Source organism: Equus przewalskii, chromosome X (genome assembly GCF_037783145.1).
Source record: "Equus przewalskii isolate Varuska chromosome X, EquPr2, whole genome shotgun sequence".
In the NCBI taxonomy this organism is placed as follows: Eukaryota; Metazoa; Chordata; class Mammalia; order Perissodactyla; family Equidae; genus Equus; species Equus przewalskii.
The window spans coordinates 108,502,173-108,523,226 of record NC_091863.1 but is presented as its reverse complement, the minus strand read 5'-3'; the positions used below and the strand labels follow the sequence as shown (position 1 = coordinate 108,523,226).

The following is a 21,054-nucleotide window of genomic DNA, read 5'->3' as shown; positions in this document are numbered from 1 at the left end:
TTCTTGAGACCCTAGGCGTCATTTCAACGAAATGTTTTGTTTCCTTTCACAGGACCAGCAAATTTCCTCAGCGATTCCTTCAATCTCTCTAGAAACCAACTTCTCTACTTCTCCTGTGATGCCAGGGGAAAGCCGGGCAATTCGGACTTTGCCTTCTCTGAGCTGCAGTCTTTCCGGCGAACATGGACACCTTTCGTCAAAGCTGATGTGGCTCAGCACCAAGTTCAGGCTGGAGGCTTCTTGTTCACTGGCAGTGCCACCAAGATCTCCTCTGTTCCCTGTCTGTATAAAGTCACTTGTTTTCTGCGGGGTGGTTAATTTGTTGAAACTTAAGTGAAGAGTTTGGGTAATTGGGAGGGAGTTCTTGATACAAATCTGCACTAGGTAAGGTGCGTTCCAAGACGCTTCTGCCCTTTAGTCTCATGGATGGCTCTGGTTCCCGGTTCCTCTATTGCTTTATTGGCACAGGTTTCATCCAGAAGGTCGCATCACAGAAGCTGAAGTTCACTCACCAAGGGTGAAAACAATCCACATTTCTTTGTGAGTAGAGACTAAAGTATGTTGCCTTTATGCAGCCCACTGACACTTCAAAGTCATTGTTGATCCTTCTGATTGGTTGGATCACATAAGATTTGCAGAAGATAGGGGTCATTATGTTGTCTGCCCAGTGAAAACCTGAGACCTGAGATACTTAGAAATACCTGTGCTCAAGCCCATGTTCCTTCACCAAGTGACATGACAGTGACCATCACTGGCCTGGTTGCTAGTCAAAAACTCAACTTGTGAAACTTAACCGTAACTGCGATGCCTTCTTCCCCTTCCACATACACTAGGGCCCGCTGCCCAGGACATTCATTTGAGGTCCCTTCATGGCGGGAGGGGTGCGAAAGACCTAGATGAATGGTTTCAGGGTCAATCTGCTGAGTATTGGCACTTGAAAACAAGTGACGGCTTTGAGGATTCCAAAAGAGTGACTCTAATTGATGACATTCTCAAAATCAAGACTCTCAGGGAAAGAGAAGCTGATCGGGTTCTCTCCCAGGAGTTCGTTCTGAGGCGAGCCATGTCACTCACCCAGTGAGACATGTACTCATGAATGTCTGCTCACTCCTGGGAGTGTTAATGTGCTGTAGCTTTTGGTGTGAAGTATTCCATGTCAAAGTCGCGTTTGCCATATGTATTTTTTCATTCCTCTTGTTGCTGTGGGGGTTGGAAAGAGAAGGGATTATATTGGACCCCTTAAGGGTAGGCTCCTGAAATGGAGTGTATTCCTTGTTATACTGGTTCCCTGTTCTGTGCAAAATGTCTATGGCGGAATAGTATTCCATTGTATGTATGTACCACATTTTCTTTACCCACTGATCTGTTGATGGACACTGAGCCTGTTCCGTGTGTCGGCTGTTGTGAAGAGTGCGCCATTGAACACCGGGGTGCAGACACGGCTTTGAGACAGTGATTTCGTTTCCATTGGCTGTACACCCAGGGCTGGGATTGCCGGATCATGGGGTGGCTCTCCTTTTACTTCTTGAGGAACTTGCATACTGTTTTCCATTGTGGCTGAAGCAGTTTACATGGGGGAACACTTCTTGAACTAAAGAGATTTCATGACTGGTTCTCCAGCCACTTCTGATTGTCTGTTCTCTTGAGGAGAAGAATGATGGAGGTTGGAGGCTCTGGTGGGGAAGGGGGTTCTGTGATCAGGAAAGATGGAAGGACTAACTCCTTGCTTCCGGGGCTTGAAGCCTAGAGCTGGGAAGGGGCCTGGACAGAGTGTCCTCTGTAGAGCTGCTCTCAGAGCAGGAGGACAGAGCAGAGAGGAGGGTATGCGCCCTCAGTGTCAAAGGCGTGTTGGCCTTTGTATGTTCCAGAGTGCCTCCTGCCCGCTGGCCCATCCATGGCACTACCAGGGATCAGCATGGCTGGAGGATAAAAGATAACAATGCAGATGGTTGAGTGTGACATGAGAACATACGGCCCTCTGGCCAAGATGAAATTTTGATGATGGGGACTGTTGCTGACTTGTGCAATAGGAGTATTTTGGACTTTGCTGCTGAGGAATGCTTTGCTGTTTCTGCCTGATTCTGTGCACTGACTTAGCCTGTGAATAATGGCTCAAGGAACATTGGCTCTTTGCCCTCCTACGTTGTTGTGTAGTACATTAACATGAGGGAGTCTTCTGAGAGAGAACTGCTGTTGTCTCTGGGGAATAATCGCTCTTGGTTGAGGTGCCCAGTCACTCTTTCGTGCTGTTGATGAGTTGTGTCCCCATGGAGAGAATGATGAAAGCGAGCTGCTGTTGCTGCTGTGATATTTCCACAGACCACGCAGACACTTCTTCCTTCCACCATCACATGACTCAATTGCCTTTTTCAAGTCCCTCAAAAAGCGCATGCCGGCAATGGCCGAATGTGGGGTGTGGGAAATTCTGGGTCCCTGGGGAGAAATTGGCCGTGGCCCGCCGTCAGGCTTGCGTGCTCTGACATGAAGGTGCTGAACAGAATGTCGTCCACCATGCAGGGCGATGGCATCTTAGGAGTCATTAGGGATGCTGAATTTCTGGATGGGAGTTGGGCTGGAGCTTTAGCCAAGCGTTTGCATGTGAGCTGTCGGCACTCTTCCGCTGAGTACACTCTGCACATTGGTAGGAAGAGGAGAGTCACTGGGCCCTGTCCATGAACAGTAGATGAGGCCGTGGACATTTAGATCCTCATGGATGTGCGCAGATGAGCCTGGATATCCAGGAATGTGCCTGGTGAGCTCTCCAGGCTGGAGGATTTTGCCCACCTATTCTTCATTGCTGAATAGGACAGCATGTAGTCAGTGGCTCTGGCTGTCCCTTCCCCTGTTTCTGTGAGAAGGTTTTGCTGCTTGGTGGTCTGCCCCTCTGCCCTTCTGGTCCTCTCACAGGGGTGGTGATGTTGCCTTGAGGGGACCTTGTGTGCACTCTCAGGGAAGTGGGTGCTGTCCACAACGGTGAGGGGCGTCGGCACAGTGTTGGATGCTGCAGCTATGGAGGGGCAAGCGGATGTGGACAGTTGCAGTTTGAGAAGAGGACGCCTCCTCTGGTTTTCCTATATTTCGCTGTTGATTTCTCTCCATTGCTGAAGTCTGAGGCGGGCACATAAGTGCCGAGTGGAGATATAAGCACACTGTGAGAGTAGAATGAAAAATTGAGAGTGTGAAGGAAAAGGGACTTTGGTGTGACAGCTGTGATGGGCATCGTGGGTTCAGGGCTGTGTCTCGTGTCCCCTACATACATTCTCCCGCACTACCTTTGGGTCATCTTATCCGTGGGCCAGAAGGTCACAGTGGACACTGATGGACGTGATATGAGATAATATGGCTCCCTTGTCCAGTTAAGATGTTTATTGTGGTGACAACTGTCATTTTCCGTTTTCCCAGCGAACTGAGTTTGTCTGCAGGTGAAGTCAGAGGGTTGATCTCTGTGTGTTGTGACACACAAGAGGTGACATGACACTTGGTAGGAGGAGAGGACTCTGATCCTGTTTTATGGCTAGTTCGTGTGCTGTCCTCTCAAAAGGGTGGAAAGAATGTGCAAATGTGGGCACTCCCGTACCATTTGAATGATCTCCTCTAGACCCCGCGGGATTCGAGTTTGCCCTCTCAGTCCATCGTGCTGACTCCAGGAGCACAGTGTGTGGATTCCCGAGGGTGGCCAGTCAGGCCAGCTCCACGTTGATATTTGCCTTGGCCTTCTGAGCTTCCCTTGCCTCTCCTTCTTCATGCGCAGACCTAGCGTGCTGCTGCTTCTCCACTTCAGAGAACAGCCGTGGGCGCTGTGCAGTGAATCCTGGGGGGAGTCACTGCCTTTCTCAGTGTCCCCCAGCAGTCAGACACAGCGGCCTTCCAGAGTGCCGAAAGGCCCGTGGTCGAGCCAGCTCTCGGATCAACTGGGGGACTGTTGTCGTGGGGGCGTTGCTGAGCTGCCGTGTGTGAAATATGGTTAAAGCCGGGGACCACGCAGCTGGGCCACTTCTCCAGAGCCCAGGAGAGATGGGCTGGGTACTGAAAGATTTGCTACGTGTGTCCATTCTATGTTGTCTTCTTATTACACAAAATAATAATAATGGTAATTATTATTATTATTATTATTATTAGAGGGTGGAAGGAAACTTTGGAGGGGATGGGTCTGTTTATGGCACAGGTTTTGGTAATGGTTCACAGATGTCTACCTATTTCCACAGTCTTTAAATCATATACATTAAATATGTACAGCTCTTTTGGGTCATTCTTTCCTTCATCCCTCAAGAAAGTGGTTTCAGAAAATAATATTAAAGGCCCACCCGTGACTACAGATGAGCGCTCCCTCCAAAATGTCTTTAGCTTTAGGACTGAAGGGAAGACTGCTTCTCCATGGTTAAAGGGGTAACAGCGTTGACTGCGTGTGGATTCTTTTGGGCCTTGGATTTTCCACTTATATGGAGCCTTAGCATTGGCCGTGTGTAAGGATAACTTTTAGTCCACAGGGTGTTGACTTTCCTAGACTCACAGCGGTTCTCCAGAACCCATGAACTTCACCTGAAGGACTTCGACTCAGAGATGGGGCCTGTGACATCAGCTACTTGTCATGTGACCAGAAATTGATGTCGGGGTACTGTGACTTTGGCATTAGGTTGGACTTTGGGTTGTTTTCCTTGTTTACAACGTGTGCTTTTGTGCTTACTCAAGAAATCTTTTGAAATACTGTACATGTGGAGACGTGTCCAGATGTGTCTGTCCTGTCCGTGTATTCTACAGGGTGACCGCCGAGGTCTCAGGCTGAGTAGCCTTTCCAGTAGGAACCTTTTCTCGGAGACCTTCCCTCACCCTCTGTTTACTGTGTGACTGAGTTCCCTGGCCATACCAACTCGGTGTGATACTTTTCTGCTATCCTCATTGCTGTGTCTTTACAATATGTTTGCTGCTTTTGTTTCTTGCATTTTAAAGAACCCTTGTGTTCTCCCAATAAAATTCAGTTGTTTCAGAAGATTCCACTTGTCGATTGTTTTCTTCGCAGTCAACACCCTCAGGTCAAGGGAGCTGCGGCTGTGCCATGTGCATCATCACTTGCACCGGGGCAGAGCTCTGTGCCATAGATCCTGAGGCATCAAGGACAGGGGCCTGGTGGCAGGGGAAGGGGCTCTCCAGGCCCTGATGGAAGTTCTCCCCTTTGTTAAGCTGGCCCCTGTGTTTAGAGACGTACTCCCCTACAGGTGGTGGGTAATCTAATGCCTCCCCTTATGGGGTGATCCTTTGAGCCACTTCTTGAAGGCCATCAGCACAGATGTGGGGACTGTGGAGTAAGGGTGGGAGGTCTTCTGATACGTCCAGGGGTAAGGCGGGGTAGGGTAGCCAGCATGCTTCTAGGAAGATCGGTTCAGAAGTGGTTCGTTGGTTGGGTGGGTTTCTCTTTCAGGGATTATATAAAGATCTTCTCCTTCAGATGTCAGCAACTTTGTTGTTGCCATCCAGTGTACAGGGACCCTAGCTACAATGTCTGATATTATACCCGAGGGAGTAAATTTGTATGCAGAGTTGAAATCACTTCTCTTTTGCCCCAGTTGCAGCTAGACCTTTATTTATATCCCTTTTCTTATCCTCTCTTGTGTTACAGGAGGAGTATGACATTAGGCTGTGACCATTCTCCCTTTTGGCCCTAGTTCTGCTCCGTGGGTATCACTCTACCAGAGACATTGGCTTTAACTCTTTGCCAAAGACCACAAAATCACATTGCCACTCTGATCATGACATTCCATGTTATTACCAGAAGTTCAATTCCTAGGCAGCTGGCCTAGTGCAGTAGAGGGCGTGGCCATCGGTGTTACCTGGCCACTGCACTGTCTCTGCCCGCAAAGCCAGTGGTCACTACTGCACAGGCGCAATAGGTAGCCAACTCAGTGGACTAGCAAGACGCGGGGGTGGGTCTAATGCCGGTTGGTGGAGACCGGTCCTAAATCATGGGAGGCGTGGCCAGAGTCAGAGGGGCGGGGCTGATGATTTTCACGAGGGACCACGGATGAGGTCTGGGCAACAGGAGAAGACCCCAGGCCACTTGGCTCCATACGCATGGTGAAGCGGGCTCCATACACAGCGGGTGAAGAGGGGAGGATACAAATGCTCTGGAGCTGAGGAGTCCGCGTGGTGCCCCCCCTCCCTCTCCACCACCCACCTGTACTGCTGACTTCCTCAGTGAACGCTGGCCTCTGGATGCCCCTTGTGGGAGGTTTTGTGAACACATCTTCCCGCTTATTCTTGCATCTGTCAGCCCAAGATTTTTGGCCCACAGGCCGCAGAAATTGCCTGCAAGATTATTGGGAAAGCGCCAAATATTAGCCCATATAATTCACAGCAGCATATTCAACGAAGAATGCATCATGGCCAGGGAGTGTAAGGAGTGTTCAATGTTAAGAAATGTGTTCACTCACTATATTAAGAGACAGAAAGAGGATAATCATATGGTCATTTCCATACATGTGAAAACATTAAAATAATTGGGGTTATATCATTTTACCAGAAGCATTTGATTTTAGTCTATAACACAAGAAAATCGAGTTACCACTCTGATTATTACGTTACTCCCTCTAACATCAAGATCACATATATGCACATAATGCAACGTTTAGTTAGGCAATGACATTCTAGTTTCTTTCATAAATCATGTATTTTTATGAGATAATACTGCGGGTCAACCCTGTGGATTTCCACAACAGTTCAGCCCAAAGACGATTCGGCACCTGTTGTTCCACTTTAAAATATGCAGTTGAATAATGACTTTAGAGTTGGACTTTTAAGTAGAACTGTTACTAATTTATATATTTTTATATATTGGAACATTCAAGGGAAACAACTCCACTGATTTTATAGGCTAATTTTTTTAAATCAATAGAATTATTTATTATTTGTGAAGGCTTTATTTGTTAAGCCTTTGATTGTTTTTTTCCTTCCCAAATCTACTCTTTCCCTGTCTTCCCCATCTGGGCAAATGGCAGTTCTTTCCTTCCTATTGTCCAAGCAAAACACCGTGGTGACCTCCTCAGTGCCCGTGTTTCCTCCCACCCCACATTAACTCCGTCAGCAAATCCTCAGCTCTACGTTCAACCACAACCAGAATGTGCCCAGGTCATTGCACCTCCACTGTCACTGCCCTTGTCTGAGCCTCCATTACCACTTTCCTGGATTATTCTAATGGCCCCGTAAGTAGTGTCTCTTCTTCCTCCTTGCTCTATGCAGTCACATCTTGTACATATCTTTGGTTGAACATCTGTACACATTTCTGCTGGGTAAAGAACTTGGAGTTACCATTGCTGGGTCACAAGGGATGCTTATGTTTTGCTTTGGTACATACTGCCCAACATTATCCACATTTGGTTGGGCCAATTTGCACTTCCAGAAGCAGTGCAACTTCGTAGTAAAGGGAAGAAAAGGAATTGTGTGAGGAAGAAAACAGGGCTACAACCCCACCCCGTTAATGCACCAAGTGTAGTCATTGTTTGATACTCCTATTCAGTGGGGACATGCCTTCTTCATGGCATTGGAATGACAGAGTAGCATCCAGAAGATGTATGTGTGTAGCTATTTATAGTAGACCATGAGGCTACAGTGGGATATGACACTGATGATGAGCCCACAAGACAGAGGAGAAGAGAACTTATGGGCCGAGATGAGCAGAGCTGCCTCTCTTGGGATGTGAGGGCATGGCCTAGGTTGACCACCATGGATACTTTTTCCTTCACCTCACCTCTGTCTACTCATACATGCCCTTTATACAACAGAGTTCTTGTCAGAGTGAACATAGAAGACAGCTTTGACAGGAAGCAAGAATTCAGGAAATGTCAATAAGCTGCCTGGATAATGTGTGTTGGAGCGAGTGCAGATGCACCCCTATACCTGCTGGCCTGAGGATGGCTTGTGGATGGCTTATATGAAGATGGGGTTCACCAACACCTCTCTGCCCTCTTGGAAAACTTGCAATCACTGCCCAGCTGACAGCAATGTGGGGCCCTGGGGAGCACAGGCCCATGTGCCACTGGTTCTTTTTGACAGATCTAGATAGCAAGTTAGTATCTTCCAGGGTTACTTTGGAGGGGGGCCATGGACATGCCTGTCCTGACCTGATAAGAAGCTCTGGTATCAGTGTGGCTCAAGAGTGTATTTATTTCAAAGCTTTCCAAGAAATTTAGCTCCCATATGTCTTGATATGGAGGCCTCAGCCTTTCAAGAGAACAAGACTGGAAGCTTCAAAAGCCTCCTTGACTAGGCTCAGAATTACCACAACATCCCCTCCACTACATTCTGTAGGTCAAAGGAAGTCACAGGTTAGCCCAGCTCCAAGCAGTTGGAAGAACAGATTCCACCTATTGATGGAAGGAGTAGAGAAGTCCCAGTGCAAAGGGCTGCACATCCAGGGAGAGGAGAAATTGCTGTGGCCTTCTCTGCAATCAATCTACCCCAGGATGTATCTGGAAATATGACCCAATACCAAGGGCCAAGTCTCATAAGCAGAATATGGACTCATAATAGGAGATGAAGTAATATGGAGAGTCAAAGTTTGTATGTGGGATATGAGCTTACCCAAGGGGTATGAATCCCTTCTAATCCACTGGATTGGACATTGAATCCAAAACTGGGTGTAAAGGAACCATCTGTGGGTTTGCAAGGGGGTGGAGTTTCAGCTCAGCCTTCCTTCTTCACCCAGGAGGAATTGGGTGAAATGCAGAAGAGAAACCTGATCTAAATGGGAGTCAGGAAAGCCTGTAGGGGGAGCTCTCATGTCCTATCATAGACCATCAATTACTCCAAACAGGAAGAGACCTAATCTTGGATCTCCAAGAGGAAGTACAACTACTTTACTACTGAAGGAAGATTTCTTTCCCAACCATGCAACAGCCCAGCCAATAAGAAATGTTGCAGCTCAGCCAGTGAGATACCATTACCACCACGAACTGTTACTTTCCCCTAATGGACTTTCCTTTAGCACCGCCCCCTCTACATTCCCTGTTCCTCTATAAAAACAAGCTCCCCTCCTTTGTTTTCCAGATTGGCCTGTGTTGTGCCATAGCATGCACATCCCGGATTGCAATTCTATTGATTGTTACTGAATAACCTTGTTTTCTGGGTAAAATAACTGGCAAATTTGCCTTTTAACTTGACAACAGTAAATAAAAGGAATCCCCGGTGTACCACCAGGGGAGTGGAAGAGAAGATCAACATGTAGCCCACAACTTGATGGTTGGGTAAAGTTCAGATGCAGGACTGGGGTTTTAGACAACTGTCTGGGATCAATGAAACTTTGCTTTGTGATGATAAATAAGGCATGGCTTGAGACCATTTGGGTTAGAAGTGAGAATGTGATATGGACTAGCCTTCTGAGGAAGCTCAGAATATTGGTTCCTGTTTTGGTTCCAGTGGTAATAAAAAGGACAAAACCCAAAAAGGGTTGGTCATCAGAGCAACATGTCATTCTTTGGCAGTATCTTTCATTGGAGGAGCTAGGAGCACTTTGAAAATACACCCCTATGAGGTCATCTATGCTATTTCCCATGGAAAACTCCTTAATCTCATAAACCATGATTCATCAAAAGAATGCAATTCACTAGGACTCTTAGGATGTAGACTCAGAGGGGCCTTGGATATCTCCTAGTGCTAGAACCTGAGTTGTGACCCCTCCAAATTCGTATGCTGAAGCCCTAAGTCAAATGTGATTGTATTTAGATATGGGGCTTTTTGGTGGTAATTGAGGTTAAATGAGGCCATGAGGGTGGAGTCCTAATCTGACAGAATGATGTGTTTGCAGGGGGAGTAAGAGACAGTCATAGATCTCTCTCTCTTGCTGCCTGCTCACAAACAGGAAAGGCCATGTGAGGACCTAGCCAGAAGGCAGTCATCTGAAAGCTAGGAGGAGAGCTCTCACCAGCGACCAAATTGGCTGGCACCTTGATCTTGCACTTCCCAGCCTCCAGAACTGTGAGAAACAAATTTCTGTTGTTTAAGCTTCCCAGTCTATGGTATTTTGTTTTGGCAGCCTGAGCTGACTCAGACACCTAATCTAGGGTTTTCTTAAGTTGGATCTGGGAAACACTGTTGTGCCTGGACTGTGAGAGGTGTTGGGTCTAGGGTCAAACTCCTTTGAGAATGCCGCATAAGATCAACCCCTCTTGGAGATCCAGGATATAGATCAGAATACCATGTCTCCTCAGGCAACGGAAAGAAAAGAAAAAGGAAATAAATGGAACTACATCAGACTAAAAAGCTTCGGCACGGCAGAGGAAACCATCAACAAAACAAAAAGACAGCCCACCAACTGGGAGAAAGTATTTTCAAATCATATCTGACCGGGGTTAATTTCTAAAATATGTGAAGAACTCATCCAACTCTACAATGAAAAACTGAACCACCCGATCAAAAGTGGGCGGAGTATATAAACAGACATTTTTCCAAAGAAGATATACAGATGGCCAACAGGCACATGAAAAGATGTTCAAAATCACTAATTACTTGGGCAATGCAAATCAAAACTACAATTAGATATCACTTCATACCTATCAGAAAGGCTGTGATTAAAAAGACAAGAAATAACAAGTGTGGGAGAGGATGTGCAGAAAAGGGAACCATCGTACACTTCTGGTGGGAACGTGAACTTGTGCAGACACTATGAACACAGCATGGAGACTCTGCAAAAAATTAAGAAGAGAACTACCATGTGATCCAGCTATTCAACTACTGGGTATTTATCAAAAGAACATGAAAACACTAATTCAAAAGGATACATGCACCTCTATGTTCATCACAGCATCATTCACAGTAGCCAAGATTTGGAAGCAACCCAAGTGCCCATCTACAGATGCAGGAATGAAAAAAATGAGACATATATACACAGTGGAATACTACTCAGGCATAAAAAATACAAAATTGTGCCATTTGCGACAACATGATGGACAATGAGGATATTATGCTAAGCAAAATGTCAGACACAGAAAGACAAATACGGCATGATTTCACTCACATCTGGAAGATAAATGAACAAACACATAGATAATGAGAACAGAGTGGTGGTTACCAGAGGGAAAGATGGTGTGGGGAGGGCAAAAGGGGTACATATGTATGGTGACGAATGGAAACTAGACTTTTGGTGGTGAACATGATGCAATCTATATAGAAACTGACATATAATAATGTAAACTGAAATTTAAACATGTTATAAACCACTGTGACCTCAATAAAATAACTTTAAAAAAAGAATATTAAAGGCTTCCAGAGCACTAGAGTAACACCTACATCACAGGTTCTTTACCTGGGGATTACTTTGGACGCACCTGTGAACTGTGCTTTTGTTTTTGTTTTAGATATGTGTCCAGGCCCTGACTCTGCTCCTCACTTAATGAACAGGAATATCTAGGGGTCGAGCCTGGACATAGGTATATTTTCAAAGGTCACAGATAGTTCTGATGGACAGCACTAATGACGAGCCGCTAAAGGCATGCTTTTGTGGAGCTGAGCTGGGGAACTGCTGAACTAGGACAACGCTCTCCTTTTACAGGGGAGGAAATTGAGGTCCCCATAGGGAATATGAACTGCCAAGGTTTGAGCACAGAGCCAGTAATGTTTGAACCCTTTTTCCTCTGATATAAATGGCCTCTAGATGGCACAGGCAGAAAAGTTTTAGTCTGTGTCTGCACAGGCAGAAAAGGTGAACAATGACTGGATGAATTTGAGCTTGAAAATACAACAGTTGAGTCAAATGAGTGTCTCTCATGATACGGTGCCTCGGAGCAGGTAGCTGCTGAACTGTGTCTGTGGATACCTCAGAGGCCAGGTTTCCAGCCTGGGAAGAGGAGGACTGAGGGAAGATGAAGTCTAGTTTGGGAAGGGAGAGGTGAGGGACAGCAGTCCCTTTCCCATAGAGCCTGTTGTGGCCAAGTACCAACCACTCTGCCCACAGCACCAGCTCCTGGGTCCTGACTGATGGGCGTAGACACATGTCACACTATGGCAACTGGTTTCCCCAAGCCCCCTGCCAGTTGGTATAACCTTTGAGAAGGAATAATTTTAAAAATACATCTGATGATGGGGCCGGCCCTGTGGAGTGGTTAAGTTCACGCACTCCGCTTCAGCAGCCCAGGATTTCGCCAGTTCGGATCCTGGGCGCGGACATGGCAGCGCTCATCAAGCCATATTGAGGTGGCGTCCCACATGCCACAACTAGAAGGAGCCGCAACTAGAGATATACATCTATGTACCTGGGGTCTCTGGGAGAAAAAGGAAAAATAAAACCTTCAAAAAAAAAAAAAGACACATCTGATGAAGGGCCACTTAGAGAGATGCCTTTTGAAATCCAGTCATTTTGAGAACCTTTTCTCATGTCCCAACTGTTCTTCGTTAGAATCTTAGAATATTTGTAGAGTTTCAGACTCTCCCAGGCTGATACTAGAGTTCTCACCTTTTATCTGCTACCAATTCAAAAGTGACCTTGGGCAAGTCACCTCCCATCCCTCAGCCTCAGTTTCACCATCTGATCATCCAATTGATTCTCATTAAACTGCGTCAAGAACTCAGTGACAGTTTGAATGATGGCTAATACTTGACTTCTGTGACTCTAATAATTTCTGTGGGGCGAGATACAGCAACATACACACACACACATACACTCACACACATACTCACAGGAAGTGCTCGTGTGCATTTCAAATGCTTGTTATACACTTAGTAATGGCTTCCCTTTATTTAGAATCATCAAGGGAGAAGTCCATAGATATACCAGGCTCCAGACACAGAGCTCCAGCTGCAATTCTTCGTGATTCCCTTGGATCCGTCATCTTCTGTGACTTGGCCTCATCATCAGTGTCTTGGAAGATGGCTACAGCAGTTCCCTGGGGTCACGTCCAGATCTGACAATTTCCACAGGCTAAAAAAAAAAAAAAAAGGACCACTCTGCCCTGCATTGACTTCTTAGGAGACAGGAACCCTTTCCCAGAAGCACCCTAGTGCACTTTCCAGATTCCACTGGCCCTGATGGAATCACATCCCTGTTGTTTGCTTTTCCCTTCAGTGATATAGGGAATGGTAGAATTATGCCTAGCTTGCACCAATGCTTGTCAGGCAATGAGCACTGAAATCAAGTACTGTTAACCTCTCATTCCTACCAAAGTAGAGAAGATAAAATGCTTAGAGTGTGAAGATGAGATCATTCCAAATCCACTGAAAAGGATTAAATAATCATTTTCATGCTGTGAGTCAATATTTGCTGTCTAATCTATTACATGGGACCAGTGTGTCTGTGTGTGCTGGGGGTTGGGCCATCTCATGGAGAGTTTTATATCCACCATCCATAGATGCTGTCATCCTTCTAGATTGACTTAAGGCGTGTTATCCAGGGGTCTGAAGTGAGATGCAGTGTCCAACAAGGAATAGAGTTAAACACAGAATGAGTAGTAGGCATTCATGAATTGTATTCACTGTGGCTGGGCTCATGCAGCAGGCTGTGATTCTGGCTTCTGGGTGGCCTAATGCAAACCTTTGTCAGATGGTAGCCTGTGATGTATGGCGTTGAGTGACTAGAAGCCCACTGATGTAATGTAGGGGAAGAAATTCAAAACTTCTGAACATGAGAGACTGTTTTCCATGTCATGAGCACCCACCCATTAACTCCCTAACTTTGCCCTCCAAGGAACTTAAAACATCTGTCGTGTAACCCTTGCCGTGAAAAATTGGTGGGTAAGGGAAGCATTAGAAGCTGTCAAAAGCACTTCTGTTGGCTGTTCTGTCCAGGCTGAGGATGCCAGTGAGAAGCAGGTGCCATTCAAATGGACTCTGCTGTGTAGCGTGTTGGAGGGAGTCAGTAATAGAGGAGTCCAGGGGGTGGCGGGTATCAGCAGCAGCAAGGTGGGCGTTATTACCCAACAGACATCTGGGGATCATCTGACATGCTGTTGTGGAGGGAACTGTGTCCCCCACGCCAGATTCATGAGGGGAAGCCCTGACTCCCAGTGTGCCTGTATCTGGAGGTGGGGCCTCTCAGGAGGCCATTAAGGTTAAATGAGATCATAAGGATGAGACCCTGTTCTGATAGTCCTGGTGTCCTTATGAGAAGAGGAAGAGACACCAGAGCTCTCTCTATATACACACACACACAGAGAAATAGACCCCATATGAGGACACAGTGAGAAGACAGCCATCTGCAAGCCAGGAAGAGAGGCCTCACCAGAAACCAACCCTGCTGGCACCTTGATCTTGGACTTCCAGTCTCCAGAACTAGGAGAAAGTCAGTGTCTGCTTTTAAGTCCCCCAGTCTGTGGTATTTGTTATGGCAGCCTGAGTGGACTAATATAGATGCTGAGTAATCTGCTATAACACTTGGGAACCTTCCCCTTAGCTTTCTCCCAAAAACACCTGTGCCCACTGACCTTGCCAATGTGCCAGGGCCAGCACAGCCCAAAGCTCTCAGAGACCCATTGGAAACAACCTGTAAGTCAATGCTAGTGTGACAGGACCCAGAACAGCCCTGCAGTAGCACCTACACTGGTCGGGGGAGTGCTAACTTAGGTTAGGGGAAATGAAATTCTACCCTGAGTCACCCACTCAGTAGCCTCAGTGACATGCTGACCACTTCCTCTGCGATTATTCTACAAGTTCCTGGATATACTTAGCATCAGGCAGCATCCCCACTCTGCTTAGAGTGTGCACTTTTGGTTATTGTGGTGGATGTTCAGCCTCACGGTGCTCACCCCGCTACCCATATGTGGAGGCTTAGAACCATCTCAGACACTTGGGTCTCCTTTTACTCCCACCACACCAAGTCCCCAACCTCCTGTCCAGGTGGAGTGTTCCTCATCTGGCTGGTAGCCGTCAGGGCTGCCCTGAGGTTCCTTTGCTTCCTCTACCCTCTGTGCTCCAACACATGGTGTCAGGGAGAACAGCAAAGTCATCTCTACCCGCTCTGAGGGAAGAAGAGAGCAGGCACGGAGTGGGAGTTTACCCCCATCCTTCTCTTCCTAAGTCCTCCACACTGTGGTCCCTCCTCTCCCTGCTGGTACAGGCTGCTCCAGGAAGCCTCCGACTTCAGAAGTCTCCCAGTGGAGACAAGTGTCTGTCTCCTATATATCTACCCCCACACTGGCTGCCCGTGCCCTGGAGAAAGGGTATGAGCATAAGAAGATGCAAAAGGAAGCTATTGGATCTCCCCTCCGTATCCACAGAGGAAGCAAAATGCTATGGCTCATCCTGGTGGGAACGGCAGAGACCTGGCCACCATCCAAGACTTGGAAAATGCAAGAGCTATTCCTGCCACACAGGAATGTGGCCGGAGTGATCCACAGGCTAATATGGATCCACAGCTAAACAGGTCCCCAGCTGCTGTAGGCTAACCTGCTAGGAAATCTACTCCTTAGCCATTCTCATCTAGCAGATCCAATGGTGCTCACAATGTTTGGGGTAAATCATTGTGCTATATGGAGCCTTTTTTTTCACTTTTGAAAAATAAATGCCACTTTTTGTTCTGTTTTTACCTTTACTATGACCTTGCAGTGATTTTGCTCATGCAAAGTTCCATAGAGTTAGGAAGTCCTGCGCTAACTGAAGATTGATGGCCATTTTGAGTTTTCAAGCATTTCCTTATGGTCTATGATTTGCTTAGAAAGCGTGGAAATCATGTCTCATGTAACAACTCAGGAGCACTTTAGGACTTACATACACTATTGCAGAAAGATAGGAAGGCAGAATCCGCCTGGCCTCATGTGCCACTGCCCAAGGACCCTTCCCCCAAATTTCCTTCTAATTGTAATAAATTCATTTCTGATAAGTTTTAATTTTAATTAAAGGAATACATGCATATATAGTTTTTAAAAGATCAAATAGTATAAAAGGGCTTATAATGAAAGGCAGTGAATTCTTGCCCCTCCTCGTTCTGCACTCTTGGTTCCCCATCCCAGAGGCCAAAACTACACGTCTGTTGAGAGGTTACCTCCATTTTTCTCAATAATGTGCTTTTATTACTACTTCTTGACTTGGTTACATGAGGCATTTTTTGCTAACTTCCTGCTGTCCCCTCGGCTCTCCTTCTCCCTGGCTGTGCTTGTATCACTACTTTAAACTCTTCTGTTGGTTTCCTTGTTCACTTGAATAACACGATCCCTAAATCTGTCTTATTCTTTCAACTGGAGACAGTACCTGGACTTCTTACCTTATGAGAAGAACGCCGCTGTTCTGTTTCCTCCCCTTTGCCTGTTAACTTGTTGCCTGGACTTGCACACTGTCAAAGTTGGGAACATTCCCATCTGCTCTCTAACCATAATGAAGTCTTCCCTGCTTTGCCTAGAGTTTTACTCTAAAAATGGAAAACCATAACTAACATTTTCATTGTAATGATTATTTGAATACTGTTCACTGAATGACAGAGTGGGATGCTACCATTGAATTTTCTCATCTGTGACTGCACGATATTGCAGTGCATTCCCTGTCTCTCACTCCTGGCGATGGTTTACAAGAAGGCTCCATCTGAGGTTGCTGCATATTTGAAGCATGCTTTCCTCAAACAGTCTGAAATCTTTGTTTTCCCCTCTAGTTTCTGTTTACCATTGTGTTTCTTTGGGAGGAAGAAATGTATGCTTTCCAGGTCATGTTATTAATTTCCTTCTGCTTCTAACTCCATCCACCTGTTGCTGAGAATTCATTGCCTTCAGTTGGAAGTCTATTCACTTCTTATTCTAATTTAGAAGACTAGCCTCCTCTTTGCACCATTCTTGTACAGTTTCTGTCTATTTAACTTAGTGATTTTTCCTTTTTTTCCCCTTAGGGCATCCTATGCCCATTGACATTTCCTGAAGTTCATGCTGCCTTTTGTTTTATGGATGCAAGAACTTCTCAAATGTTTCTGAGGATTTTCATATTTCTAAATTCTTTTCTGTTCCTTGAATTCTCTATTTCTTTGAAAGTCCACTTTCCATTATATCTAAGGCTTTGTTGGTTACATTGCAGGCTTTCTGCAAATCATGATTCTAGCTGCCCATTTCTATTAAAAGATGTGGCAATGGAAAGACAGACGGGCCAGTCTGTGTGCCCGAGTGCAGCTGGTCGCTTTGCTCTAGGCTGGTGAGCTGGTGGGTGGAAGGTAGCTATCCTGCCCAGGACACCCCTTCATCAATGCCCCAAAGTTCTTTGCTCTAAATATGTACCTGCAGGTGGATGCTGAGCATCACGGAGACCACAACATAAAAGTAGGGGTAGTTCATGCACAGGCCTGGTCGAAGAATGTGAGCAGCACACACAGGAGCCCATTGCAGAAGGTGCTGTAGGAGCCGCGGGCCGCCACTGAGTGCAACAGCTGCACCCCCAGGCCTGACAGGGCCGCCACCACCATTGGGCTGATGGAGCCTCCCATACTGTGCCCAGAGCCCAGGGCCTCCAGCGGGCTCCGTGAAACCACCGACCAGCGGGCAGAGGGACAGACGTGGAAGGAATTGGTGTGGGAGGCCAATTAGGCAGCCACAGATGTGAGCTGGGCTGCCCAGCAGGTGCCCTCCTTTCACTGCAGCACTCAGGCCATCGCTAGTGCCCAAGGGCTGGGCGGGGGGAGGAGGAGGCATGCTAAATTGCCTCCTCCCTCCCTCCCCGGAGCCAAGGTGATACTGAGCAAGGACTTGACCTGCCCCCTGCAAGAGAAAAGGCCAAGCAAGCAGTGGTAGAGAAAGAACTTTAATAAGTGATAAGCTAGTATATCTGAACGTGGTGGACTATCATCCTAAAAAAACCCATCTTAAAGGGAGCTGATTTGGACATGACTTATATAACACAAACGAGGTTGGGGAGGGTGCTCAGAAGTGTCAGGTGATGGATCACCACACAACGTTGGGTGCCTCTCCATAGCGGATCTGCTGAATGCAACATTCCTGAGAAATCTAAGAAAATCTCAGCTACTTCTTTATCTGGGACAGAAGGAACAGTTTGGGCAGAGGACATAAATTTTCTGCTAACAAGTTATTCTTTCTACCTGTTACGGATTAGCTTGCCTACATGCAGTTCTAAGCGTTTTTCCAAAGCACATTGTGAGAATAAGATGGGGAGGGGACATGTGGCCTTGGGGGCCGAAGTTCCAAGAGTCCTCTGCACAGGGGTGACTGTCTTTCATATTTCTTATGACGTGCGGAGCTTACAGTTGGTCATTTTAGCTTCTCAATGCTCCTGTGTGATGCTTAGTCAGGCGGAGGGCTGTCAGCAAGCTACTCTCTTACCAGGCGTCCTCCTGCTGTTCTGCAAGGCAAGCTCAGAAACTTTGGTTACTTTGTTTCCCACATTAACCTTGTGGATACAGGCACAGTTTCATCCTAATCCAGGGAAACTGTAACTCCTTTGTCCTTGGTTTCAAAGGGAGCCCCATGGGACAGGGCTGGGTGGGGCGCCAGAGATCCCTGGCACTGAGAAGGGGAGGGGAGCACCGGAGAGACAGGGGACTAGAGGGGGGAGGGGCGCGCAGCTTACCCGGGAGACCTAACTTCCTGGCCCTGCTCAAAACATTGGAAAATTTCTTTCATAAACATGATCTTGAGCAGCTTAAAAGTGTGAACAGATTTCCTGTTGCCTCAGATCCTTCTAGGAACTTTTTCAATCCTTAACTGTGAGCTAGTACAAATATACAAAACCTACTAATTTTCTGAACTTTAAAATGTGTGCATTGTTTTAATGAGTCAAGTGACTTTTTTGTTTTTCCTTTGGATCTTTAGTATTCTTCTAATGGGAAAAGTTATACCAACAAGTTTTTAGAAAGTTTCAAGAGCACAGTTAGAACAATGGAAGGCAAATTCCCTGAGTAGCCCCCATCCCACCCCTGCCATGAACTACTACTCTGTTTCCCTTATATACCTCCTGACTTGGGATGTTGATATATTGCTTTTACCATATCAATGATATACAGCTACTTCACTCTCTTTAACGACTAATTATTACACCAATATATATGCTGACTAATAATGTTCAATGATTTATTTAACCAGTTCCCTACTGATAGATGTTCTGAATGTTTCCCGTTTTCCTATGCCAAAGAGTGTTGCAGTGAACATCCTTGTACACATGAGTTTACAAGTGGCAGAAGAGTATAGATAATATGATCCCATTGTAACCGCAGGCCCTCCAGGACCAGTTCAACTCATCCCATCTCTTATCAACAGAGTGATTAAGAATTGCCCTTCAGAAAATCTGCGAAGTCATATAGCCAAAGCATGCACAGAAGAAGAAATCTTGACCTGAAATGACTGCAGAACCAAAGATCCCTCCTCCCTACAGGACCCAAGGACCTGGACAAGACCGGAACTTGAATGTCAGACTCCTATCAGAAGCGAGGGTTCCCTCATTCAGGAAGATCCAGTGTTAAATTCCTTCCTTACCTCATCAAAAATGTTTAGCACCCTATCATAAAAGTTTAGAACCTCATCATAAATGTTTAGAACTCTGTCATAAATGTTTAAAACCTTACCATAAATGTTTGACACCCACCAATCAAAACTACCCTGCCAGCGTTTCCACGTGCCAGTCTGTTCTCCCTAACCTCTTAAATTTCGCCACAAATCCTGAATTGGGGAGACACATCTGGGAGCACATGTCCCCTGTCTCCCTGCAGGTTGATCTCCCAGAATAAAGCCGATCTCTTTTCCCAGAGGCTGATGCTGTTATTAATTGGCCATTTATGCACACTGAGCAAGAGAACTCCAATTTTTGTGTGATAACATCATCTTTATAAAAAACAATTACATAAACACATATATTTAGTGTTGGAGATAAAAAAGTTTTACTAATACATATGGCCAATCAAAAATTTTAGAGACCAGGACTCTATACAACATTGAGTGTTGATCTTGGAATTTTTTTCACCACTACAATAGGCAATAATTATATCTCATTCTTCTAATTTGCATTCATTTATCAGTGAAACTTAGCAACTTTTCTAAAGTTCTTAATTTTTCAATGTTGTTTCACTGATTGCTTCTAAAACATTATAAATATATATTATGAGAAAAGTAAAATTCCTAGGATCACAACCCCCAGAAAGAAAGACTATTAATAGATTGGTATATGTTTTTATCAATTATTAACATATATTAATAAGCAAGGTATATATACATATATCACACACAAATCATAAAATAAAAATGGAATCAGACAAACATACTGCCCAGACAATTGCTTTTAGACATAAGGACATATCTTACATATCTTTCAAAATTGATATCTTATGAGCTGTGTATTATTCTTTATGGATGGCTAGTAGTTAACTGATGGTTTCACATTTTTCATGATTGTAAACAATGTTGAGATTAATGTCTTTGCATGCATATCTTTGTACACTTCTCTGATATTTCCCTTGGATACAGTTTTAGAGAGGGAATTTTTGGATCAAAATGTTTTTGTCTGTTTAAGGATTTTAATACAGGTTGTTAAAATGCCTTCCACACAGTTTGTACCAGTGTATCCATGAACACCCTCAACTTTCCTAATAATGAGTATTGACGTTCTCTTAAATCTTGGCCATTCTGATAGGTGAAAAAAAAAATCTCACTGTTTTAATGCGCATATTTTGATTACAAGCAAGGTTAGACATCATTTATATGTGCATATATCTTTGCACATTTGTATGTAAGGAACTACTCTGTCAAAAGTTTTGCAGTCTTAATTTTTTTTTTTTTTTGCTTTTTCTCCCCAAATCCCCCCAGTACATAGTTGTATATTTTAGTTGTGGGTTCTTCTAGTTGAGCTATGTGGGACACCGCCTCAACATGGCCTGATGAGCAGTGCCATGTCTGTGCCTAGGATCCAAACTGGTGAAACCCCGGGCCACCAAAGCAGAGCACATGAACTTAACCACTTGGCCACAGGGCCAGCCCCTTGCAGTCTTAATTTTAATCAATATTTTCAATTACCATGTAAAAAAGGTTGTAGAAATTTGCACTCTCTCAGGCAATGTGAGGCTGTCCATTTCTCCACACCCTTGTGCATATTATTATTATTTTATTACTGATAGCCTAAAAGCAAAGCATTATTCTAATTATTTTAATTTGCTTATATTTGATTACT

At 45.4% G+C, this 21,054-nt stretch overlaps 2 protein-coding genes and 1 long non-coding RNA gene across 5 annotated transcripts in view; 1 reads left to right on the top strand and 2 right to left on the bottom strand.

Moving 5' to 3' along the window:
* The window catches only part of LOC103545353 (uncharacterized), a 33,274-nt gene extending 28,285 nt beyond the window's left edge, over positions 1–4,989 (top strand). The window contains exon 4 of one of the 2 annotated variants that reach the window (XR_011535934.1): positions 53–305. Coding sequence is in view for 1 of the 2 variants with exons in the window: in XM_070604389.1 (XP_070460490.1) it covers positions 53–337 (285 nt within the window). In the remaining variant the exon portion in view is untranslated. Of the gene's footprint in view, positions 1–52 lie in introns of both variants that reach the window. The other variant, XM_070604389.1, reaches the window with a different exon arrangement.
* Positions 4,990–12,691: 7,702 nt separating this feature from the next.
* LOC139081008 (uncharacterized) overlaps positions 12,692–21,054 on the bottom strand; it is a 76,335-nt gene continuing 67,972 nt past the window's right edge. For both annotated transcript variants that reach the window (XR_011535936.1, XR_011535937.1), the window contains one exon: positions 12,692–12,901. This is a non-coding gene — a long non-coding RNA (uncharacterized lncRNA). The remainder of the gene's footprint in view (positions 12,902–21,054) is intronic.
* On the bottom strand, positions 17,154–19,584 carry SMIM10 (small integral membrane protein 10). Its single transcript, XM_008511380.2, is given in 3 exon segments — positions 17,154–17,224; positions 17,227–17,402; positions 19,532–19,584. Coding segments are annotated over 3 exon segments (300 nt in total).